The 26,929-nt window shown below is 41.4% G+C and overlaps 1 protein-coding gene across 44 annotated transcripts in view; it reads left to right on the top strand.

Annotated features, from left to right (window-relative positions):
• RIMS1 (regulating synaptic membrane exocytosis 1) overlaps positions 1 to 26,929 on the top strand; it is a 354,394-nt gene that overhangs the window by 134,386 nt on the left and 193,079 nt on the right. For 41 of the 44 annotated variants that reach the window (XR_013226078.1, XM_077307073.1, XM_077306856.1 and 38 more), the window contains one exon: positions 26,197 to 26,534. Coding sequence is in view for 43 of the 44 variants with exons in the window: in XM_077307073.1 (XP_077163188.1) it covers positions 26,197 to 26,534 (338 nt within the window). In the remaining variant the exon portion in view is untranslated. Of the gene's footprint in view, positions 1 to 14,506; positions 14,637 to 23,601; positions 23,739 to 26,196; positions 26,535 to 26,929 lie in introns of those variants that run through there. The other 3 variants (XM_077307027.1, XM_077307037.1, XM_077307047.1) reach the window with 2 other exon arrangements.

Raw genomic sequence — 26,929 nt, 5'->3', positions numbered from 1 at the left:
TGTAAAGTTCTGCATCTGGGTCAGAAAAATGAAAAGCATGCCTACTGGATAGGGGATACGCTTCTAGGTAACACTGTGTGTGAACGAGACCTTGGGGTACTTGTGGATTGTAAACTAAACATGAGCAGGCAGTGTGATGCAGCGGTAAAAAAGGTGAATGCCATTTTGGGCTGTATCAACAGGGGCATCACATCAAAGTCACAAGATGTCATAGTCCCATTGTATACAGCACTGGTCAGACCACACCTGGAGTACTGTGTGCAGTTCTGGAGGCCTCACTTCAAGAAGGACGTAGATAAAATGGAAAGGTACAGAGGAGAGCAACGAGGATGATCTGGGGCCAAGGGACCAAGCCCTATGAAGATAGGTTGAGGGACTTGGGAATGTTCAGCCTGGAGAAAAGGAGGTTAAGAGGGGACATGAAAGTATTTGAAAGGTTGTCATTTGGAGGAGGGCAGGATGCTGTTCCCATTGGCTACAGAGGAAAGGACATGCAGTAATGGGTTTAAACTACAAGTACAATCATATAGGCTAGATATCAGTAAAAAAAATTTTTCACAGTCAGAGTAGTTCAGCAGTGGAATAGGCTACCTAAGGAGGTGGTGAGCTCCCCCTCACTGGCAGTCTTCAAGCAAAGGTTGGATACACACTTTTTTTGGATGCTTTAGGATGCTTTGGGCTGATCCTGTGTTGAGCAGGGGGTTGGACTAGATGGCCTGTATGGCCCCTTCCAACTCTATGATTCTATGATTCTATGACATTCAAACCTTGCATAGCTATTTTTATAGGCATCTCCTTGAAATTAATTTTGTTCTTAGCAGGTAATTGGGACCACCAAGAGAAAACTCAGTTCTTCTAAGGTTTTACCTATGGGTCCTTTGTTCCTCAAGAGAAAGAAGAACATAGAAATACTTTAAAGAAATGTTTAAATCGATACATTCCTTTTCAGTGTAACATTTTAGCAACAAGAAATTGTTATGAACCTATTATAGGTAATAAGCTTCAATTAAAACGTGTTTCAGTTTCATAGAAACAAATTAGTGAATTTCTCGATTTATGCATTAAGATTTATGTTGTGGTGACAAATTCTAAAGGTATCAATAAATTTATCATGACACAACCTGTTGTTGGTTAGAGACCACTTCAGATGTTGTTGCTGTTGTTAGTTGCGAAGTCATGTACAACCGCATGGACAATGATTCTCCAGGCCTTCCTGTCCTCTACCATTCCCCGGAGTCCATTTAAGTTTGCACCTACTGCTTCAGTGACTCCATCCATCCACCTCATTCTCTGTCGTCCCCTTCTTCTTTTGCCCTCGATCGCTCCCAGCATTAGGCTCTTCTCCAGGGAGTCCTTCCTTTTCATGAGGTGGCCAAAGTCTTCCAAAATATTGAGAGCATATGAGTAATCGTGGATACAGACTAGGGGTGTGGTATGCAATCTGAAAATAAATTCAGGATTCCTTAAAAATTCTGGAACCCAATATTGATAAGGTATTAAGGTCTGGGATTTTCAGAATTCCCTTATTTTTTTCAGGTCCAATAGACTTAAACTGAAAAACACATAGAAAAAAAATCATCAGCGGTCACAAAAAACAGCTGAGAGGCACCTCAGCTGGGCTCTTTTGGGCATTCTCTTTAAACTGGATTGACAAAAAAAGCTCACAAAGCAATTGATTCTGCAAGAAGAACTCTCCCTGCAGGCCAGTTTAAATGGGAGTGCCCAACACAGCCCTCATAACAGTGGATCCTGTGAGGAGAGATCTCTCTGTTTATTACTAAAGGGAAGTTTGAGGGAATCCATAAACTTGACTGGACTTAATACTGACCAACAGGCAAGAGTTGGTGGATGAGGAGGTGGGGACCCTAGGGGGAAGCGACCATGTCCTCATAGAATTCCTTTTGAGATGAGGAGGCAAGGAAGCTTGTAGCCAGACGCGGATGTTGGATTTTCGTAGGGCAAATCTGAATTTCATCATGGTTTCCCATGATAACAAGGAGATGGAACCAAGATCGCACCCTGCATTACCTGCTCAGGGTGAGAGGTTTGTTTGTTCATGAACAGGACAACTGCCTGGTTGTCACACCAGAAGAGTACTCTCTGGTTCACAAACAGGTTACACTACAAGCACACTGTGACCAGGGCTGAATCTGCACAAAGCTTTTATTCCAATCCCAGGTTGATTCAGTCCCTGCCATCTCCACTGAATGCGATTTCCATTTTGATTTTGTCTGATTTAAATTTCCCCCCTGCAACAAACATGATGGATCCAGAGTGACCCTATCTTTTCCCTGCAGTATCCTAGAGTGGATATAACCCTCAATATTTGAAAAATCGGTGTGAGAAAACATGTAGAGCTCTGCCTGTTCTGAACTAGCTCCTGAGCTCCGTGGTAGAGAAGCCCTGATTGGCCAAGCTTCAGTTCCTCGTTCCCTTAAGTTTGCCTTAAAGGGGAAACCCTAACTCATCTCAGCAGAGGCTCCAGAAGCCCTATTTTCTCTCAGTAGAGATTTGCCTCTTGGTTTTTTTCTACCTCCTCTGCTGTCTCCAATCCTCTTCCCCCCCATTCAAGAAAAGAAAGAGGCTCCTGCTGCATTTGACTCCCGCCCCCCCTTCTGAGCTTCCCTAACCACGTCCAAAACACTTTTCTATTTCGGGGGGGGGGGGAGAGAAAGACCCAAGTTCAAATCAATCTGAATTCACCAGGATCCACAATAGAATAAACAAAGTAAGTGAAGATTCAGCCCAGGATAGAAAAGAATTCTAAGAAACTTAAGTCCCTTAATAGGCCACCGGCATTCCAGCTGTGTGGCCACTACTGAGCACACCAGTGGTTTTCCTAAAAAATGGCAAAGCCCAAACTGGCCACTGTGTTGGTATGTACCTGTAATGCATTCCCAAGGGAAAGGGGCATCTGCCAAACTGACACCCCATTAGAATTGTGCAAGATCCCCTACCAGAGAGTTGTATGGGTGAGTTGCATGGGTCCAGCAGTGCCAGCTGGACCAAGTCCAACATGTTGAAAATTTCATCTGGCAATGGACAATGGGTATGTGACCAAGCTTCTTTCAAGAATTGGCTTGCTTTGTGCCCACCCTCTTTGCTCCAAGTGAGACCAGTTGGAATGTTGTTTCTAGCCATCTGCAGTCAAGGTGAATACAGGCCAGGCCCTTAAAGTGAGAGATCATGAGCCAGAGAGTGTCCTTATAGTGTGTTAGGAGGCAGGATTGTATCCCCTCTTGTTTACTTCTTATGGTTGGATGAGTGCTGTGTGGAGAGTGGCTTACTGGGTGGTGGGGTGTCAGCCATTTAACCCCTCCCCCCCGGGCAGGTGGCACATGGGAGAGTTGCCTGGTTGGACAGGGGCTGATAGTTATTTAGCACCTCCATTCCATGATTAGGGTCGAGACAAGTGGTTGGGAAGGGGTCTATGTGTGTGTGTGTATACATATATATATATATACAGAGAGAGACAGAATTATGACTGTTGGCCACAAACACCAGCTCAAAAGAAAGACCAATGAAAAATTGAGGATAGGAACAGAGACTTTGTCTCCACTGAGATCTGGAGCTGGATTACATTTTTTGGGATGTGGAATATAAATGGATCTAATCTCCTTCTGAAGAAGGAAGGGAAAACAAAAATAAAAGAACATCTGATTGACTGTGAGAGACTATGAATTAGAAAATCTGGCATGTTCAAATATGTGACAATGGTTGTGAGAATTATATATGTACTAGAATGAAATCCCATTGTAGGTTGAAATACAACAGGCTCTAGCATGGGGGGAGGGTGTAAAGCATAGAAAAGAGGCAGAGGTAGGAAAAAAGAGAGACATAAAGAGAGAAAGAGAGACAATGAAAGAAGAGAGAATTAGAGGATAGAAAGAAAAGAAAAGAGAAAGCAAGACAGGTAGATAGAAAGACAGGTTGATAGAAAGGAAGAAAGAGATGGAAGGAAGAGAGAGATAAATATAGACAGAAGGAGAGGGAGAGAATGACAGCAAAAGAGAGAGAATGAAAGAAAGAGGGAGACAGAGAAGGAGAGGAATAAGCAAATAGAGAGATAAAGAAAGAGGAAGACAGGAAATGAAAGAACTCTCTGGTTTTCCCACCACCCCCAGGAGCCCCACCGAGGGTTGTGGAGGGCACAGTGAGGCTTTAGGGGGTGGGGGGAAGTGGTGGGCATTCCCCCTCCCTCCCTGCCACCCCCAGGAGTCATGCATCCTGTCTCCACAACCCCTGAGAGCCCCCCTGACAGCCATGGAGGCTGCAGCAGGGCTTGAGGGGTGGAGGGAGGTGGTGGGCATTCCCCACTCCTTCCCTGGCCTGCGCAGGAGCACTGGCATCTCTCCCTGCCAGCCCTGGATCCCCAGCAATGGAAGTTTATTATTTTGGTCAGAGAAAATGTAATATCTTCTATGTTATAGTATACATTTTTGTTTATTTCTTTTTTAGGGAAGCGGGGGAAATGGTTGAATAATCTGTAGATCTGAAGATTAAAGAATATATATTTTGAGTATATATAGTGAAAAGGGTCTAATGATGGTTTAAACTGGTTAGAGGTGTAAATAAAATAATCATGTAATGTAATAGGAAGTTAAAAGATATATTATGTCTGTTCTCTTAATATAATTGTTTTTCTGTTCTATTTTATATTGAAAAAAATGAAAAAAGTGATTTTGTAACACAAGAAGAAACTTCACTTAGTAGCGTTTGATCTATAACAAGATTGTTCCAGGATACCATATGCAAACCACTACTATCAAATGAAGTATGCCAGTGCTCCAATTCAGCTATCCTGATCTGCTCTGATGAATATCCTAAGGACTGAATCAAGGGGTTTGGTTACTCCACTGATACCCAAGATGCTATGTCTAATTTGAGCATAGGGTTTTTGGAAGAAGCTGCTGCTCCCACCATTACTCCCAGTATGAAGAAACTTCAGGAAAAATTGGAACTCTCCTTAGAGCAAATTAAATCATGTCTTAATGCTTTAACAATGATTAGGCCTTTTGGATGGATTATGCTATAGCCAACATACTTCAGTTTCTTCTGAAGCCCAAAGGACAGGAAGCTTTGAAGGAATATAGTCACATCCTTCACAAATTGATCCTCTGTATGCTCCTAATTTGCTCAGTGAAGTCCTGAAAGACTTACTCTCTAAGGATTTACTTAGAACACCTATTGAAAAGTCTAAGACAAAAAATCTGACTTGCCTTCTTCCTAAAATTGCCACCAATGGGTATATTTGTTCAAAATTTCATGAGACACTGAATCAAAGTGTGGAAGTGGATTTACTGTCTCCCTCTAATCAAATTCAGGATATTAAATTTCTATATTGGAATATAGAAATGGGGAAACAAGAGAAGAGATCCTGACCTAATACAGTGTATTAAGCACTTCGATATTATTTTTTCTCAAGAGATTTGGTCATCTAATGAGATTATTATTAATGGTTTTACTTCCTTTGTACTCCCTGCCCTGAAATTTAATACAAAAGGCCGTTACACGTCCAGGTTATGTTGCTTATTTAATAATGCCACTAATTTTAAATTAAATAAATTAGAATCATGCCCTCCACTTGCTCAGGCTTTCCATCTATTCATAAAATACTTCCAGTTCTTACTGATAAATGTTTATATGCCTCCTTTTTCTTCTGTTAGGATGTCTGCCCCTTTTAGGGAATCACTAAATACATATTTAGATACTGTTATGGAGAATCTTCCTGAGGTCTCTATCTTCATAGCAGGAGATTTTAATTTCTGACTGGGAAGTAACAATGAAATGCTAGCTAAATACATGAATGGGGACAATTAGGATTTTATCTCTTACTGATTTATGAATTCCAGAGAATCTAGAGACCAGGTTATTAGTCAGGCAGAGCCTTGTTTGGTAGATCTTTGTATTAAATTTAATCTTTGTATATTAAATATCACAGGGTTCATGGGATTCTCTTGATCCCCATGGTGAATATACTTTTACTTCTCTTTGACCGATTATGCACGGGCTGGAATGCCCCAGGCCGCCCTCTCCCCCCACTCTGTCACAGCGGTCCACGGCAGCCGGAAGGTTGTGGACCGCTGCTATAATGGCTATCTCTTTTTATTATGAGAAATGGAAAAGGTGTCATTCTCTGTTAACTGAAAAGAAACATTCTCAACACTTTTCTGCAGCAAAGAAAGGAGGTGGTCTCAAGTCCTTTCTGCAGCAAAGAGTAAAAATACCAAGCAGTTCTGGTCCTTAGTATTTTTACTCTTTGCTTCAGAAAGGACTTGAGACCACCTCCTTCCTTAGTGGTAGACCAGAAATACTTGCCTGCTTCCTTCTATTCAAGCTGAGGGATGGATTATACTACATTCTTCTGTGATTCATCAATAACTGAACCAGTTGAGGATAGCTTAACACTCTTAGGTGTTCTGAATTTGCCCCCAGTTACTCAAAATCAGATACAAAATTATATTCTCAATATGAAATCATGTAAAGCCCCTGGCCCAGATTGTTTGCCTACAAATTTGATGAAGACAAATCTTGATTGGTGGACAGATACTCTTGTCCAATTGTTTACAATGATTGATAAATTTGGTGTCCTTCCTGATTCATGTTTAACTTTATGATACTTCCAATTTTCAAAAAGGTAATCCCAATAATCCAGAGAACTACCGTCCCATAAACCTGCTGTCTGTATTGCGGAAATTTTATTTTTTTAATCCATTTCTCAGCTACCACTCCCAGGCCTACTCCAAACAAGCACCTTTTGGGGAAACTAAAAGGATGGATGACTACACAAATCATACTAGAGAAAGAACACATTGGTTCCAATACAGGTTATTCCCCTTTAGATCATTGTACTACAGTGTCTTTCCTTGCTGAGAAATATATGAGTCATCCAAAAAGGAAGCTCTGTGTGGCTTTTCTTGATCTGCATTGCACATTTTACTCCATCAATAGACAAATACTGTGAGAGAAGCTAGGTATAGAAGAGCAATTACTTTTTCTTTTGCATAAACTCCAAATACTTGCCAAATTAGGTTTAACAAGAAAGAGTCTTTAACTCACCGAATACCTATGATCAATGGTATTAAACAAGCTTGTCTATTAGCCCCTTTTCTTTTTCTTTTTTCTATCAGATTTACCTATTTATTTGTCTAGAATGTATGGCCATGCCCATAAACTGGACTGTTAACGCGTGCCTTGTCATTATATGAAGATGACACTGTATTTCTTTTGTGTTGTAAAGAAGGCTTAAAATGCATTTTAACATAATTTGCTGCTTAATGTACTTAGAGTTCTCTATCCATCAGCTTTGAGAAAACTAAAATCTTGGTTTTCTCCAAGGCATGGAAATGTTTCCTTTGGAAGGTTGATGGGGGAATTATTTAGCAAATTAAAACCTTTAGAAACCTTGGTGTCCTTTTTAATTATAAACAAAGTTGGTCTTCAAACCAGAAGCATTCTCTTGTCTTGGCTAAAAATCAGCTATCTGCAGTCTTCCAATTTCATTATTGAGAAGGGAATCTATTTGTGCCAGCAGCCATCCAAGTTTTTCAGACTAAAATAATTATGCAATTCTTAAACAGGATCCCCATTTGGATACAAATTTATAATACAGAGGTAGAGCAAATTTGTGTGATTTTTCTTCGCCATATTCTTAGTATCCTGAACTCAGTTGTGTCCCTTACTTCAGTGGTCCCCAACCTTTCTGAGGTTGGGGACCGGCAAGGCATTGGGGCGCGGTCCGTGGCCCGCGCGGGCCACGCCCACGCATCGGCCGTGCCTGCAGGCCGCGCCCACGCATCGGGCCGCGCCCGCGAGCTGCGCCCGCACATCGGCCCGCGCCACCCCGCGAGCCGCGCCACCCCGCGAGCCGCGCCCGCACATTGGCCACACGGGCGCGGCCCGGCCCCGATTCCCTCTCGGGGACCACTGCCTTACTTTATATGCTGAATTAGGTCTCCTGTTGGAATCCAGAGCATGGATTACCACTATTATATTGCTTAAGGCTGCACTTTCAGTCTCAGTCCTTTTGTTTAATGTCCATTTTACTTATCAATTCTCATTGCTCTAAATGATCTCAATTGATTCTTTATAAAATTAATATCCTGGGCATTTATATTAATCTATTGGCTAACTCAGGGGAAATGTACATACTTCAGACAGTCTGGAGAAGGAGCTGGGACATCAAGAAACAAGCCATCAATGCCGGAGGCAACCAGATCTGTTCTTCCTTTTTGTTGTCACTCCCTTTCCTGAGAAATCTATGGCATATGATTTTGTTCATTTACTAAACCCTTTCCATCATTGTATGTTCATGCTGGCTAGAATGAATATCTTTCTTTCAGCAGTACTGCTTGGGAGATATCGGAATATTCCTTATGATCAAAGGCTGTGTGATTGTCATCCTGGCAAACCTGAATCTATTTCAAATATAATCTCTTCTTTCCCATTATTTTCTAAACAACGTTCTTTCTTGTTAGGATCCCTTTTGTGGACTAATAAATTGTTTGTTAACATCACCAAAAAGTTATTAGCGGATATATCTCCTGAAAAATATATCTCCAAGAAAGGGTACAAACTCAAAATACCAAATAACAAGTAATACCAAGAGTCAACCACCCGGTTTATAAATATAAATAAATAAACAAACAAACAAACAAACAAACAAATAAATAAATAACTGGGTGCCTTTTTTCTTAATGGCAAATGAGAGAAAATGATCCCTGGCAGGGACGCAACTCACCATCACGTCCCAGGCCAGGAATTTGGGTGTGACCATTGACGCCTCCCTGACTTTGGAGACGCAGGTCAAAAAAGTAGCAGGACAGGTGTTTTTCCACCTTCGCCAGGCCCAACTACTAGCGCCCTACCTGTCCCCCAAACACTTAGCCACAGTGATCCATGCAACGGTCACCTCCAGAATAGATTTCTGTAACTCACTCTACGCGTGCCTTCCCTTGTCCTTGATCCGGAAACTTCAGCTAGTGCAAAACGCAGCTGCTAGGGTCCTCGCTGGCACACCTTGGAGGGCCCACATCCAGCCAGTGCTGAGGCAGCTGTACTGGTTGCCAATTGCTGCCCGGATCCGGTTCAAGGTTCTGGTTTTAACCTTCAAGGCTTTACGCGAGTTGGGACCCACATACCTGAGGGACCGCCTATCGCCCTATGCCCCTCGCAGGGCCTTGCACTCTGCGGGTGAAAATCTGCTGGTCATTCCCGGCCCTAGGGAAGCACGCCTGGCATCGACCAGGGCTAGGGCCTTTTTGGTCCTGGCCCCGACCTGGTGGAATGAGCTCACGGGAGAGCTGCGGGCCCTGTGGGATCTTTCAACGTTCCGCAGGGCCTGCAAAACGGAGCTCTTCCGCCAGGTTTATGGTTGAGGCCGGGGACTTGGGATTCGGACCCGAAGTAAAACATCATCAGGACCTCCTCTCCACCCGCTAGTAGTGGGAGGGGGGGGAGTTGAGTTGCCGTTCTTTGCCATGCCAGTAATATTGGTAACGCTATTATTGTTTTAATGGGGTTTTAATGGGGATTCTGGGATGCTGTTACCCGCCACGAGCTGCAAGGGAGTGGCGGGAAATAAATCTAATAATAATAATAATAATAATAATAATAATATTCGAAATGATTGGGGTACTAAGGCAATTGTAGACGCTGAGTTTTGCTATGAGAAATTTTTGTGTTTTAAATGAAAAATCCAACTTTTTTGTTGACCTTCATTTTATTTTGTATCTTAATTTTATGTAACGATGATTTTATATGACCATAAAGGTTTGCTGACTGACTGACTACTAAAATATAGTCAATAATACTGCAGCCTCTGTCTGAGATATAAGTAAAGTCTCCTTTGCTATCCAAATTTTGGTTCTCATTAATAACTGTAAGGTCAAACACTGGTCACCAAAATAAACTAGCTAATATTTAGCTTTTTGTTAGCCAACTATTACATTGATTATTGAGGAATCCCATCTCCAAAACGGAGATTTTGTTAAGCTTTCTGTGGAGTTGCCTATACTGGTGTCCATATCTCCATAAAAATCTTAAGGGAATACCTAGGCAAATTGTAGACACAAGTTGGTCAATTTCTGTCGTTGGGCTCCTATTTCTAAATTAGAGAGCTGGGAACAAAAATAAACCTTTATGAATATTAATTTCAGTTTATTCTCCACCAGATGTGCTCCCCCCATCTGTCATTTGTTCACACATACACAAAACAATGCCAACAAGATTTCACATCTTTCAAAATGATGTGAAACTTCCTACATTCTGGCTAATCTGGATTTATTTAGCTGTTTTCTTTCTGATGCTGATTACCAGATTCACTGTATGCATTTATACTCCTAAGTCTAGAAAAGAACATCCATGCCTGCAAAGGAATGGATTTTGCATGCAACTATAACATTTATTTACTTAGTATATTTTTATTCCAATTTTCTTCCCAATGGAAACCCAATGTTGCCTACAAAGAATACCTTAAACAAATTCACAAACACACTATTAAAAATAACAAACAAGCAGAACCCCCTTGGCTCATGTCTACCAGGTCTATCCAATTGGTCAAGATTATGGGCCTTGATATGCATGATAACATAGGCAGAGAGCCCTTAGGATCTTAACATTCATCTCACACACTTGACCAAAACAGGCTATAAATACCTGCTGCAGGGATGGAGTGGGGAGGAGAGAGAGAGAGCTGCTTAATCTAGTTATTTCAAGCTGGCAGTCATCTGTCTCCTGTGGGGGGGGGGGAAATATATATATAGTATAATTAATGCCAACTTTGAATGATATCATTTGTTTTTTATTTATTTATTATCTTCAGGGTTTTTTTGGTGACTTGGGGTGTTATTGTGGTTCTCTACTAGTGTGTTGCCACAGGATAGTATTACTGTGCTAGTATTACAGTTAATGTTAGAGGACCATTTCTTTGTCAAATTAATTCTAAGAATGGGTTGCTGATGTTCTCTCAGTGGGTGGTAATTGTTCAGTCCTCTGATTGTTCTGTTTAATATCCACGGATGGAGGCTTGTATGAGCTAATCCCTCCCATCTGAAGGGAGGAGGAGGAGGATGTGTCTGTGTTTGAATAAAGAGCAATTTTTAAATTGCTTTTTACCAATTCTCTGTTATGTCCTCTGGGTTGTTTCATAACATACAATGTAAATTGGATGTCTCATCCAAGTACTGACTTAGCTTAGCTTCTAAGACCTGGCGAAATTGGGATTTACTATATCATTCCACATCCCTAAAAATTCTCATAACCGTTTGCAAATTAACATTGTAAAGTATCAGTTAAATGGAATTAAAATTAACTAAACAGATGCAGTGAAATGGAGCCATCTACTTAGTCAACAACCAAAAGAAGAACAGATAAGGAAGGGAAAGTCTTAGGCTGCCTTGAAGGAATGTAGGGATGGAGCTGTAAGAATTTCTCCAAGGAGGGCAATTGTAGGGCTCCTTTCTTGTGGGTAATAGCTTCCATGTAAGAAAAAACTGGTAGCAGAGCCCATCAGTTATTTTCGGGGGGAGTAGTAGTTATGTTCATTTGATACAAAAGAGAACTGGGAAGTTAAGGTGTTAGATTGTGGATGATGTGGGAGAGTGTTAAGATGAAAGACTTGACTCCATGTGTATATGCAGTATGGATAAACTGAAGGCAAAAATGAGAAAAATGAGACCCAGCCCCCTTCATCTTACCAGCATTCACATCAGTGAGGGGGAGTGGGTGTGGGAGGGTGGGAAGACCAGGGTGCTCCATGGAGGCCATGCCACACTTTGGGATGGGTGACTCCCAGAGATGCAACAGGTAGGCATGCAGGGACAGAGGCTCCCTCATGGCTGAACAGCCCCTAGCAGGCAGCACAACCTCAATCAACCCTGACCAGCAACCTGTCACCAGGAGCAGCATTGGTTGCATCTTCTCACCCTGTCTGGCTGAGGCGACGGAGGAACTCCAGGCCAGAAGGAAGCAGTTGCTCCCTTAGTGGGGCATCCCACTCTCAAGTCCAGCCTCTTAAGATAAGGGGGCTGGGTGCATGCCTGCTTGCCCCATCAGCCACAAGAGCTGCCCGCTCATGCCCCCTCACCAGGCATCCAGACCTTTGAAGAAGGCCATATAAAGGCCAAAATATGTCAAGAAACTAGACAGGCCTTGGATTTGGGTGCTGTGTCTGTGTCAAGAGTTGAGCCCAAAAGTGTGGACTCCACCCAGACCAAGTCTCGGCCAGCTTGGGGGCATCCCCAGGCCTTAGCTGCCTTGGTGTGTACCTACTTGCCCTACCAGCCTCAAGAGCTGCCTGCCCATGTCCTCTTGCCAAGCAGCCAGGCCTGGCCTGGCCTTGGCCTTGCAGTGCGTCTGGAGGCACAGAGACATGGACTTCCCCCTGACAAAGCCTCAGCCAGCACAGGGGCAGCCTCAGACTTGGCTGCTTCAGCATGTTTGCCAAATGCCTTCTCTTCTGCCCACTGGCCTCTTGAAGAGGGACATTGCCCTCTTTACAATGGGCATTATGTGTATATATATGCATTTCTTTTCCAGAAAATAAAAGTATAGAAATGAAATTTGTTAAAGAAATGATAACAAAGCAAACATTATTAAAACTTTTACACAATTTCCTCCATATACCCTTTTTCGGTGTTGTTTTCCTTTGTTCGTATTAATGCAAGATCCCTTTTTTGCTTCTTCTATTGGATCCAAATCAATATTTCCATCTTTAGTCTTCTTCCAAATCCATTACAAAAAAGTTGTTGCCAGTCTGGAGTCATGATCTTAAAATTAATTGAGCCCATTTTGTCTTCTTGCACTGTGGATAATGCCAAACCTCCTAATGTGGACAAGCCTGGGAATCTCACAGTTTTCTATTGACAAGGAGCTTCCACATATACATCCCTTTAGTCTTTGCTCTTCAGTATTATGGGCTCTGGCCTTTTCTATACATCATCTCTCAGGATGCTTCTTCTCCCTTAGCCTGTTTTCGACAGACATTCTGTGGAACATCTGCCATATCTTCCTGTGCAAGTAATTTATGGTTAAGTGAAACTCACTTGTTTTAAATTGATAATGAATGCAATATACGATTTCAAGGTTTTTTTTAAAGACCACTTATTAGCTAGCAGGGTTTATTGAAAAATACTCTTTGCAAACTTGTAAAACACCTGCATCTTATTTCTATCATATATCTTTTAATTTTTGTTTCTCTAAATAGGCAGCTTGTGAATTTTTGCTGAGTTTCACATATCTAAGGTCCAAATCATAGCCATTCATCAGCTTTCTTAAGCAATTTGATCTCTCTCTGCAAATTCTACTGTAGAAAACTAACCATTAAGTAAGAACTATATATGTAAGGAACATGCCCATTTTCAAAAGTGCACAGTGTATGTTGGCTTCTCTAGACCTTTTTCAAGGAGTGCTAATCTATAGCTTTTGAAACTAAATATGGGTTACATCCAGATTTACAAGATCACTAACCTTCTTGAGGAAAATCCAAAACCAAAAATCACATTATACCTTACTTTTGGGATGTTTTTTTGTTTTTTGCCAATGTGGCTACCAGCCACTTCTTGAGGAAAGATCTGATCTACTCTTAGTGTCAACAAGACTCTTATTGTTTATGCATTAGATGCCCAATTTGAAGGAGGGGGTAATATTTTTAGTAATATATGATTGCTAACATCTTGCCTCTAGCCTGGCTAGAACATACACATTTCTATTTCTGAAGGCAACAAATAGGACATCAGAATTCCTGTTTTGTGCCTTCACTATGTGTTAGAAAAGGGGTAGTCAAACTGTGGCCGTCCAGATATCCATGGACTACTAGCAGGGACTCGTGGGAATTGTAGTCTATGGATATCTGGAGGGCTGCAGTTTGACTACCCCTGTTAGAGTTTTGTGCTTGTGTTGCTAATTCCTGACATCATTATTATCTGTCAAAATACAGGTAAGTGTCTGAAGATCTGAATTACTAACGCTTAAAGAAAAATTCTATCTCACTTAAACTTAGTACAATAGAATTAGCTATTTTGGATGATCATTACCATCTAACTTTTCCAGATCCCATTCTTCTGCACTTCTTTTCATTTATTTCCCCTGCTTGACTAGAAGTCCTTTCCTTCTTCCATGTATGACCTGCCAGTGTAGTAACTTAAGATCAAGGTTCCACGCTTTCTCTTAAGTTGTTGCAAATGACAATTTACTGGTTGTCAAAGGTATTTTTTGATACATCATAAAAATATTTTTGATATTCCTATACTGGCGCAAAACACATCACAGCATTTTCCTGTCCCGATCTCCTTTTTTTCTTAACGTCCAAGTTTTCCATATTAATCTCACTACTCTCTATCCCTTTCCTAGCTTTTCCAACAAGTTTAACTAACCAAAACCCTCAATACCCCTTTCCCCCAAATACATTGCTTCTCTCTAGCTTTCTTTTAGAACTATGAGATATCCACACAAGTTTACTGTAGAGCACTGATACTTTCTCTCCCCTTCCTCAAATCTTCCATCCCAGATTTACTGAGTTGTCCTTGTGCTCGAGCTTGCTAGCACAGATAGCACAGACTTAACCAACTTAGCCTCAGACCTATGCATCTGGAACAAGAGGTGGGAGAATTATGAAAAGACCATGGACATTCCTGAAGGTAGGAGCAACAAAGTCGGGGAGGGGAAACCCTTCGCTATCCCTGTACAGTACTGTTTATTATTGTTTAATTTATTCAATGTACAAGTAGCTCCGTCCCAATATTCTTGCTTTTTGTTTTTTCCCAGAAAAAAGAATTCCTTCTCAAGTTTTAGTAGCAAAGAAAACTCAGAATAATGTTCTTGCTTGTTCATTAAAAAAAAAAAAAACAGCTATGGGCATTTCTTTCAAGTATGTAGTAATTGACCTGTTAGTAAAATAAAAATGGGGCCTGCTTCATGAATGGCAATGGTCAAGTGGAAGTCACGGAGGAATGTTTCCATGTCAAGATATTCTATATTCCAGGCCCTGTCTTGGCTATGATGTCTTTGAGTGATTTGCCCCCTATACGAACATATTATATATTGCATCAAGTGCATCATTCATGTAGCTCACTATTGTCTTCTTCAATTAGCTAGTCAATAGACACTTGCAATATATGTCTCTCGTATTAGAGTTGCTCACAGTGTTGGAGATTCTAGGGGCATTCCGCACAAAGGGCAGTGTGCCTAAATCTGTGCGCTATTGAAAAGCGCTGCAGGCAAAAGTGGCAGATCGCGGTAACGCACACAGCCGTTTCTAGCGAAAAAAGGCTCTCCCACTAGCACCGAAATCGCAATAGGGGAGGTGATATTTTTCCACGCTTCCTCCCACCCCTTAACAGCCAATTAACTGTTGTGTTCATGTTTCCCTTTAAGAACTCTTTTTTTAAAAACCTGAAAACACCTGTAGCAACGCATATTCGTTACTTCAGTGTATCAGAAAGATCTTTTCCGCAGGTGTAGGAGCTGGCGTAAATCCACTCCCATCTTCTCAGGGTACAGGTGGAAACCTCCCTGCACCCTGAAGAGGTGGGGGTTGGTGGGGGCTGGCAAGTGCCTCTCTTGATGGGGAAAGCTGCTTTCTGGCTCTTTAAATCCCCCCGCCGCCCTGGCAGGGTATAGGGAGAAGGCTTCCAGGACCCTGATGGGGCAGAATGGGGGGGAGGGGAGGAAGGAGCTGGGAGAGTTGCCTGCTGGCTCCTTAAACCTTCCCACTGTCCTGTCAGGCAGTAGGGAGAAGGCTACGTAGTGCCCATTGCATTCCATCATGCATAACAGCCTTCAGAGAATGAAATCATAAGAACAGAACAGTATATTAAATTCCACATTGGTGTGATTGTATATATCTGTAATTGTATAACTCTAGACCAGTAACCGCCCCCCATGTTACTGGTATATGAGCAGATTAGCAATGTTTCCTACAATGGTGAGAAACCTCAGGTCTTAAACTCTCATTTCCTGTGACTTCCAATAGTGCAGGGAGGAGGAGCAGAGCACACTGACTTATGCTGTCACTACTAGTGCAAAAGCAGGAAGTAGTGTTGTTGCATTGTAGCGATCTAACCCGTGTAAAAGCATGGCAATAGCACAGTTAATAGTGATAAGTGATATATACACTTATGTGAGATCATTGGAGCTGAATTGAAGGAAAGAGTAGAACATATTCTGCACATTTCAGCCAGTTTCTTGAAAATCAATATCCTTTGTATAGTCATTGATAGCTAAAATAGCTTTACTTAGCCCCATGGCTTTCTAAGAAGAAAGGGAAAAACCCAACACCATCAATTTCTCATTGTAGTGGATAATGGTGTCCTAAAAGTATATATAACATTTTTAAATGGTGTCATTGTGTTGTAAAATAAACGAATGAAAACAGGAAATTTCCCAGAAATAAATGCGTGAGATGAAAATAATCTTTGCAACTATGCAAAAAATTTAGAAGAAAAAGAAAAACACCCACATATCAGTATTTTCCTATGGCAATAGTATCCCCTCCGCAGCTTGTTTCTGTTAGTAGATATTGGTCCAGTTCTTTCAAACTTGTCTCTTAGTTTTGATTTATTCAAATTTGAAGTTATTGTTCCCTGTATTTTATGAATTGTTCAAATACACTACCAGTAGGCATAGGACAGAGCCTTGAAGAGCAAGAATCTATGTGGTATGCTAGTCATTAGATGACTAAAGGACAGTCCAGTGCTCGTCTGGTAGCAGAGCTAATTCACACTTCCAGATGACATTGGTGCTAGCCTAGGCTTGGCCCAGGCTTGGCACAAATCAGGCCCCATAGCAATGGAACATGGATATCTCTGCATTCCCTTTTTCACCCTGGGCACTAACAGGGCCTATCTCAGGGCTGGCCTATGTGGAAGGGGAAGAGTCAGGTCTTCCAAACCCGGCTCATCCCCTACCTCCAGTGTCCCAGAAGGGACAAAAATGCCCCAGTCAGTTCCACGGCACTTTGTGGGGACATGGAGTCAACTGGGGCATTTTTTCATTTTCACGAAGGTGGGATTACATTGTAATACAATCTTACCTTCTTGAAAATAACTCTCCATCATCGTGAAGCATGGCAGAACCTCTGTGCCCTGGCTGCCTCATGTGGAGGCAGTAATCTGGGGCAGGCTGGGTCCAGCAGGGAAAATCTTCCCCTGTTTGGACCCAGGAAGAGTCAGGGCAAACTGCCCCATTGCAAAGAACCAGCAGTAATTCAGAGTGCCACCACCAGTGCAGAAAGGCCCATAGAGAGCTTAATACAAGTCTGGTTATACTTTGATTACTTTTTTGTTTGAATTATGAGTTTTAATTTTTAAGCTTTTAAAATAAATGATTCAATCTAATAAACATATCCAGGTTCATTCCCCTATTCCCGCTCCATGTTTTAGAGAAATACTGTCTTATTCTCTGAATAAGTATAATAAATAATTGTGCCATCAGAACATCACATCACACATCAGATATGTGTTTGGTAACATAAATAGTATAAAGGCACTGCCCAAGTTGTCAATATCTTGCCCCTCTACATGGATCTCTTTACTTATACTCTGCCCAGAAATAGTGGGAGGAGAAAATGTACGTGTTCACCCATTTCCTTCTCATATAACCCTGTACATATCGTATAGTATTAATGAATGGAATTCTGCATGCATTGTATAATACACCTTCTCAAAACTGAGGAGTAAGATCATAGGCCTGGGAAGATATATGCTCGTATGCATCATATATTTGTGTTTTTTACTGAATTGTTTTATAGTTTAAAATATTTTTAATTGTTCAAATGTTTTAATGTTTTATGTGCACTATACTGAGAACACTGAGCAGGTGGAAAGGTAGGATTAAAATGTTTTAAATAATTGAACTGGATTAGTTGAGAGTATAGTGTACAAATCCAACACTCATTTCTGCTATCAGCTGTGTGAAGTCCTCCCCCCCCCCCCAGGTTGAAATGATATTAGAGGCAGGCTTCTCATTTTAGTGTGAAGTATTTAGTTGTTTGCTTTTAAAACAGAGAAAATCTTCTTGCATGTAACAGTCTCACAGTAAATTATTGACTGTAATGTTCTCACATTTTTGAGCACATAGCAGTTGGTACCAAGCATCTAGGTGGAAGGGAGATGGATACTTAGTGAAACATAAGGTGACCATCACTAATGCTACTGATGGAATGGTCCCAGGTTTGGGCCGAATGTCCCGCACCCTGGACCCAAACCCTGAATGTCCCGCGTAAAAACCAACCAGAGAGTTATGGGAATGGAGGAGGGGGGAGGAGAGGAGAGTGAAAAGTGGGGGGGGGACCAACCTTATTTATTTCAGACTTATCATGACAACAATGGAGGAGGGGGGAGGAGAGGAGAACAAAGGGAAAAAGAAATAAAAATTACTGTACTAATTTTGAATTCTATGCAAAATTTTGTTGTTCCATATTGAACCCCCCTTTTTACCAATCCTTTAGTGATAAAGGGGAACGTGGCGATTCTGGATCTCCAGGCCATGGCTGGAGGTTGGCAAGCCCCCAGTCAGTGGTGTCCCTCTTTGCCAATATTGAAATCTGGTCACCTTAGTGAAACAGTAACTTCATTGACCTAATCAAGGTACAGAATACACAATGAGGGAACAAGACAGCAGCCCAATATTGCACTTATACAATGTCAACAATGTAGCAGCAATCCATGTGTTTCAAACCAATAAAAAGCATTCACTAGTATTTAGTTGTATTACTTTAAGCAGAATGCCCAATTGTAGTTACTTCTAGTTCAGATAATTGACCCCCCCACATGACTAGTCCAGAATCAACCTACTCAAAGAGGGGAGATTTTGGAGCAAAATAAAGAGAAAGTCCCTAGCCAGATTGGGATACTGTGGGAAGAGCTGGGTTTAAGGCAGACTGGATGCAAATGGAGAAGGGAGAATCTAAGAGAAGGGAGTGTGAGAGAGGAAGAAAATCACACTATGTCTGTCTTGATGAAGAGAGTCCAGTGATTTAAGCATCCAGTGGTTGTGGAAGAAGGGAAGAGTGTCCTGTGGTTTCAGCATTGGAAGATGGTCCTGAGGCAGAAACATGTATGTAAATGGAGGGCTAGTGATGCCCTTGTTTTAGTGTTGTCTATCTCATGCCTCTTGTGGGGTATTGTTGGACTACTGCTAAGAACATCACTGCTTGTAATCCTGGGGAATGTGACTAGGTCAGGAAATGAGCCTTCTAGCCTAAGCAAATGGTTGATTGATGGTATTTATAGGATAGGTTCATTTGCCAATTCAGGTTGTGAACCTGCCGGCATCAGGTCAAATATAACGCTGAGTATGAGAATAGGTGTAAATCTTGACTTCAGTCTTCCATCCATAGCCAAGAGAAGGGCCTTTCCTGTGTGCTTTTGCATATATAGCTTAACTAGAAATAAAGCCCATTTTATATCTAAATAAAATGGGCGCTAAGCCCCCGTCCCTGGGGAAGCCTTCACATGGCGAAGGCTTCCCGGGGGTGGCGGCACAGGTAGTGGTGGGTGACCTTGGGTGTCCTGGCACCGTCCCGGGGCATTCTCCTGTCCCCGGGAGAAGTCTCGTCGTGGCGAGGCTGGTTCTGGAGGCAGGAGAAGGGCTACGCCCCCCCCACCCTGAAGGCTGTTGAAGCCTTCTCTGGACCCGGGAGCAGGCTCGCCGCGGCGAGCCTGCTCCCGGGCCCAGAGAAGGCTGGTGGGAGGCCCCCCCCACCCTGAAGGATTAGGAAGTGGGGCGCGGGGTGGGAAAGGAGGAGAAGGCAGGCCGGAGGACTTACCGTGCGGGCTGGCTGTTCAGACTGCTCGGCAAGTCCTCGGCCAGGGCAGGCGAGGCTGGGCTAAGCAGCCAATGGCTTGCTGGGCCAAGCAGCCAATTGGCTGGCTGGCCCTGGATGGTTTTATCCCGGACAGGACCCGCCCTAACTCCTCCCCAGGTGGCCTTACCCTTTTATTTAATCCGCTCCGCAGGAGCGGTTAAAGATTCTGATTCTTACAGAATTGAAGCCGGTGTCCCTTTAATCCACATCCTTTTCCTGCACTCTGACCCATCTTCTTTCTCAGATTCTTCTCCTCCAAATTGCAGAGTTTAGCTCTGCATGCCAATAAGAAAAAAAGGATTGCTGAGACTTTCTTTCTTTCTTTCTTTCTTTCTTTCTTTCTTTCTTTCTTTCTTTCTTTCTTTCTTTCTTTCTTTCTTTCTTTCTTTCTTTCTTTCTTCCTTCCTTCCTTCCTTCCTTCCTTCCTTCCTTCCTTCCTTCCTTCCTTCCTTCCTTTCTTTCTTTCTTTCTTTGGTGTGTATGTGATTAGTCTTTGCTGATTGGTTTCCAGCTGGAGCAGCTGCTTTCACTTTTGGTTTTTCTCTCCCCGACCATGCCTCTAGCACTGACCTTTTGCAGAGGTCTCTGCTAATTGATGATGATGATGATTTTATTTATATCCCACCTCCCCCCAGAGGCTCAAGGCAGGTTACATAAAACAATCCCATTAAAACAATATTATAAAAGCATGAACCCACAACTAATCCTTAACAACATAGTTATAGCAGGCCAAGAGTGGCAGCAACGTTCAACAACTAATCCGATCTCTATCCCCCCTAAAAGGGAAGTGGAGGGGAGCTGCTGACATATGCAATTGCCGCTTCGTGAGGGGGGGCAGATATTCATTGCTGCCCGGCTTCAACCAAAATCCTGGTGGAAGAGTTCCGTCTTGCAGGCCCTGTGAAATGTTGAAAGTTCCCGCAGGGCCCTCAGCTCTTCCGGGAGGTCATTCCACCAGGTCAGGGTCAGGAACGAAAAGGCCCTGGCCCTGGTCGAGGCCAGGCAAGCCTCCTTGGGACCGGGAACGACCAGTAGGTTAGCCCCACGCAGAGCGTAAATCCCTGCGGGGGGCATAGAGCAAAAGGTAAGAGGGTCCTGTAGTTTCAGCATATACGCTGGGCCCAGACTTTGGTGGCCTTGGAGGTCAAAACCAGAACCTTGAACCTAATCCGGAATATAACTGGTAACCAGTGCAGTTGTTTCAGCACTGGTTGAATATGTGTCCTCCAAGGTGTAGCTTAGTTTCTGTCTTTGAAACTGTAAGAAGAGTGTAATCTAAAAGTTGCTTTCACTTTTGGTTTTCATTTTAGTACTACTTTCATTTTGTTTTAGATTCTGTGCTGCAAAACTTTTTTTTTTGCTATATAAAGCCCCTTAAGTGTTGTCATAAGTCCAGATGAGCTCTTCCTGCCTACTACTTTCTCCTCTCCTCTACTTCTCGACATGCGCTTTTACACAGCAAGGGTGGGAGTGAGAAATACTCGCCAGGGCTGCCCTCTCTCTTTTCTTTTTCTCTGTCCTCTCTCTCCCATCTTGGTAGTTTCTTTTTTTTTTGAAGTGAAAGGGACGCATTACACTTGGATTTCTTTTTTTTTTTAATGGTTGTAAGGAGCCATTGCATTTCTTTCTTTAAAATACAGAAAAACACAAGAGTACATTGTGTATAGGGCTTATGGGTTTTAAGCTACAATGTAGCTGAGGTAGCTCAGTAAAGTGCTTGTCCTTAGAGCGTACATCTTTGTGAGTTTGAGCATAACTGTGGGTCTTTTCCCCACACAGGAGTTTTTTCTTTTTTACTTTTGAAAAGCTCATGTTTTAGTGATGGAGGGACAACCATTAAGTATGCAGCCTTCCTTGAAAGGCTGTGCCTTTCACCTGGTGTAGAACTGGTGCATCTGTCCTTTCTTACCTATGACAGAGTCAAAAATGAGCTTCTGCTTTGGGACATTCTGATTGGGACATTCCTTTCCCCCATTGCACATCTCTTGAGGCTTGGAATGATTACTGTGACACAGATTCAGTTGGGTAGCTATGTTGGTCTGAAGCAGCAGAATAAAGGTTGAGTCCAGTGTAACATTTAAGACCAACGAAGTTCTATGTATGCTTGTGTACATGCACACTTCTTCAGGTACACTGAAATGCACATACAGGGAGGTCAGCATGCTAGTCTGTGCCCTTCAGTGGGATGCAGAGAGACTATGAAAAAGGATAGGTTGCTTGTTTGATCTTCTTTGAGTGTTCACCTGTGCTTCCACACAACCTGCCATTTTTAATGTTGCATTGTAGTTATTCATGTTGGAATGAACTGAGTGCAAAGGTATGGATCCTCCCCCTCAAATCATGTTCAATCCAAGCTGTGGACCCAAATTCAGGCTCAAAGTTCTTCAATGTGATAGCAGAGATGACCCCATAAAGATCATCATATACTGTTGGAAATGAATTGCATCTTCTTGCTAAATAAAATTAAACTTCTATATTTATGGTTTTGTGTAGTGATCAAAGTGGTCTAATAGTTGGCAACCATGTAGTGGGAATATACCTATAACACTTCCTGTACAAATCAGTAAGCAGACCAATTTTTAAATAAAATAACTTTGCTTAATTTTTTTATTTGGGGTCCACTCTTGTTTTAGAGAGTCAAATGTTCTGTTAAAGGCCCCCTATTCCCAGCTTCTGTGTATAGGTTCTCCAGACAGGATCTCTGTATACTAAAAGAACAATCGTCCTGTCTGAGGCAAGCTCAGCTATGAAGTAGTTATTCTCACTGGGGAAAGCTTGTAACCTGTGGGGATGAAGTTGAGAAGCAGTTCACTTTATACACTGAAGCATTTCCACATGAGATCTTTTACCCTGTCAAATACTCAGTTTTCTGTTCAATAAACATTTGTTGTTCATCTCTGTGTCTTGTCTGTCTAGCCAAATATGCATGAAATATGATTTCTACTTATCTCGTACATAATTTATAGCCTTGAACTAGCAGACTCCCCAAAAGAAGACCTTTAGGGAGCGCATAGTTTACCTGTTACCAACCCTTTAATCAAAACTTGTGCCCCCTTTTTATCTGATTGTGGGAATTTGGGGTTTCAAGAATGCATGGGAAAAGCCAGAGTAGAGAAGTGGATATTTTTCAGTCCATTGGGCAATTATCTCAGAGTTCTTCCCCCCCCCCCCCGACTAGCCACCACAATAACCTACAGTTTAAAATCCATATAAATATTAACAAAGTCACTCAAAGAATGTGTGAGGTAATTCTGTGACACGATTACCCTGACCCAATGCCCTACTCCTGCCTGCAACATTTCATGCCTGTTGGATAACAGTGAGAAAGCACAGCCCCTATTCGATCACTTGTGTATGAGTGTGTTTCTTTCCTTAATTGACAAACTAATATTCTTACATGTACCCAGAAAGTCCCCTTTGTATGCAGACAGCCCAAACTGCTCTCTTTATGACCCCATTTTGCTTTCCTATTCAACATATCAAGGCCATCCACTTTACTGTGGGATATAGTATAATCTTTCCTCATGGTCCCAGTGCATTGCATAGAGGTCCTGAAGCCACATTAGAAAGACCATAATCCGTCATCAGTGTGTTTGTTTGGTTGCCTAACATCTGTGGATTGTTAAGATAAGTTATTACACAGACCTGCTTTAGTTTAGATTACTTTGGACCAAGGCCCAGTATTTTCAATCAGGTTATAATTCCTGCATGCTGCTAGATTGCCTGCGCCACACACTTCCCTTAAAATGTTTTTCAGTAAGCAGCTTTCTCACTGAAACTGTTATGTCACTTCAAGGTTTATTTTTTTCCTCCTTTGGAGAAGGACTGATATCTTTCCCCCCTTTTGGACTGAATATAACTGAAGGCTAACATAGCATGTTTTAAACTAAGCTCTGAAGAGAATTCTAAAAAGAGAGGGAAGCATAGCTTCCATGTGAGTATAAATGTAGATTCCCTACATATCTTTGTGATGTGTGTGTAAAACTTTTTTCTGTTAGTAGCTGTAAATTACTGCAGAGAAAGCATGTATATATAGATTTTTTAGAACTGTGTGTTTGTGTACATATTTAGTGTCACATATATTTGGGGAATGGCTCTTATACAGTGCAATCAATCCTACACTGATGAACTCCAGTTTAAGCACACGGATTTCTTAACAGGTTTAGACTGGAGTAACTCTGCATAGGATTACAATGATAGTTCTTTAAGATCCACAATTGCGCCTAAAAAGAAAAAAATGCAGCAAAAAGGTGCATGTGACTAAATTAAATATTGAATGTACATGCATAGTTTTTAAAATATTAACTTATTTCAGGATGCTGTTATACTGGATGGAGGCATCACATTTAAATTAAATCCTAATTTGTATCAATAATTATTAAACTGATTTTGGATTTTAAAGCTTTCTTTATACAAAGTTATGGCTTATAGGCCCCAGAAATTGCGTTAAAGTGATTTCCCATTTGCGTTTTTTCATTACAGACATCATTATTTTGTGTATTAGCAGTGCACATATCTTGATTATCTGCACCTATGGTACAATTTACTTTCCTCTGAAGTCAGTGACAAAGTTCCCATTGATCAGAATGCACCCTAATTTTCACTCTGTCCTTGGCTCATCAGATTTTGTGTGTCATTAGATATTCATGAAAACTTTCTCTTTTATCCCAGGCTACAAGTGTTTGTATTTAGTATCTAGAGATTGCTAATTTGTTAACTGGTTTTGGTTTACTTGTATACATAGATTTCGACTCACATTTCCACTTGCTCAGATTGAACAATTTAGTCTTCTTTTCTTCCAACACGTTTCAAACTCTCAGGCAGGCAGTAGCCACAGGAAGTTTTTGAGCTTCCTTGCTTAATGTTGGCGCAATCCCTATTATTGCAATAGGGCTTTTGATTTTGTTTTAAGTTACACAAAAACTGGTCACATTATTGTTGGGCTAATATGTTGATTAGATTTCCTGTTTTCTAGTTTATTGGAATTCATGTCGTAAATCCATGATTCTCTTATGTGAATAAAAATAAAAATTACTACTTCCGATCATGGGGGACAACACAATGTTTCTGTAAGCCTTATTGAAGGCAGAGTTCTTTCTAATTTGGTCGATGCTAGTTGCAATAACCTTGAAGATGTAGAGTCACTCCAGTTAATCCTGAAATACTTTGAGATTGTACTGCATGTTTTGGAACATTTTGGAGAAGCAGTACTGTTTTGTATTTAATGTTTTGTCATGAATAACTCACAAAATTTTCATTTTCTTCTTATTGGATACAAATTATACCTATATTAATATACTTATTACTCAGAATACTGTGTGCTTTGCTTTAATAGTTTTCATTTGTGTATATCAAATTCTACTCTTCCATTTTTAAAAATACATTTATTTCAATTTTCAATTTTCACTATTTGTGGGAAGAATGGCTTTCTGTTTGGAATGTCTATAAGATTCCTTCTATTTTTATTCTTGTTCATGTTGCTAGCATGTTGACACAAATAAAATTTCATGACAATTATGTCCCCAATGATTTTAATTAGACACTGCTGAGTATGTCTCCATAGTATTTCTGTATTGCTTTGCTGCATTCTCTCTTATGGTGGAAAGCTGCTTTCATCCCTGCTTAATCCTCAGGTCCAACATCTGCCCTTAATGTACATTGCTGTTATCCAGCCTTGTTGAAAGAATTTGCATTTTTAAAATCTACAGATAATGACCTAGAATTCAAGTGCTGGTTTGTTTTTAGACTATCCTGGCAGCATACAATCATCCTTTAGTATTTGCATTTGAAATTTCCTTTTTGGTTTGGTTTGTTCTTTTTCCTAAACATAATTTCACTCTATTAATTTTCTAATTATATCTGTGAGTAGTATTCATTGCATTGAGGAGAGATGGAAATGTACTCAATATAAATGGACAATTGATTGTGGGTATGTCTGTGGTTTGATGTTCAATTGGAAGAGTACCAATATGCATTTGTTCTGTCAACAGTCAATGGGATAAAATGTTGGATTTGAATATCATAACCCAAAGTTCAGCATCACATCAGATCAGATCATATGCAAAACCATGTTTTGTAGTTTAACAGTACAAAAAAGCAAAACAAAAATAAACCGATTGTGTAACTTTTGACTGACATGGGTACTTGTACAATTACAACATCAGGGGTACTGAAAGTTTTGTTGGTGATGGAAGATGAATGTCTAGCTTGATCAAGAGTGAATGCTTTCTTCCAGTGTGTTCTGTTCTAGCTAGGAAGGCTAGCACAGCCCACAAGCATGTTTTGAGCATGAGCCCCAATACAAAAAGAAAATCAACTCTTCTCAAATGTTTAGGCAACCAAACCTTTTTGAAATCAGTACTCAGACTGCTGTTTTCTTTTTCAAAATTTAGGTTATGTGGGTATGCAATTTATGCCGAAAACAACAAGAGATCTTAACAAAATCTGGAGCGTGGTTTTTTGGAAGTGGTCCACAACAGCCTCCCAGTCAGGATGGAACACTGAGTGATACAGCTACTGGTGGCAGTTCAGATGCACCTAGAGAAAAGAAAGCAAGGCTTCAAGAACGGTCAAGGTCTCAAACACCCCTTAGTACAGCAGCTGCCTCTTCACAGGAAATATCCCCTATTGTGCAGCCTGACAGAAGGAAAGGCATAGAGCTATCACAGCAAGTTATGGGCCTGGAGCAGAAGCAAACTTCAAGATCTAGAAGTGAACCCCCTAAAGAGAGGTAATGCCTTGTCTATATTTTTATGGGGAAAGTTGCAGCTATGATATTAAACATTGAGGACTCTTGTCATAAAGATAAAAGCTAAATGTATTTGGGTTATGCTTTGGTAAAATGTGTAAAGGCACACTGCCAGTGACTAAGCAATGGGGAATGGTGGTAGGTGGTCTTTCCCTGTTCTTGCTCTCCTTCTTATTATGGCAAGAACAGCAGTAAGGGAGGTGTTCAGGTTGACTGCAGCAGCTGCCATTACCACCAAGAAATGCGAGTCATGGAAGGGTGATGGACTAAAGAACACTCAGAAAATGGAATTTTATCCCTCATAGAACCAAGTCATCAAACCAACAGACAGGCTTTAATTTGCAAACATATAGGTAAGATTTTTAAGGCACAAATTC

Source organism: Paroedura picta, chromosome 1 (assembly GCF_049243985.1).
Source record: "Paroedura picta isolate Pp20150507F chromosome 1, Ppicta_v3.0, whole genome shotgun sequence".
Lineage (NCBI taxonomy): Eukaryota > Metazoa > Chordata > Lepidosauria > Squamata > Gekkonidae > Paroedura > Paroedura picta.
The sequence above is the reverse complement of the archived record's forward strand: the minus strand, read 5'-3'. Positions and strand labels throughout refer to the sequence as shown.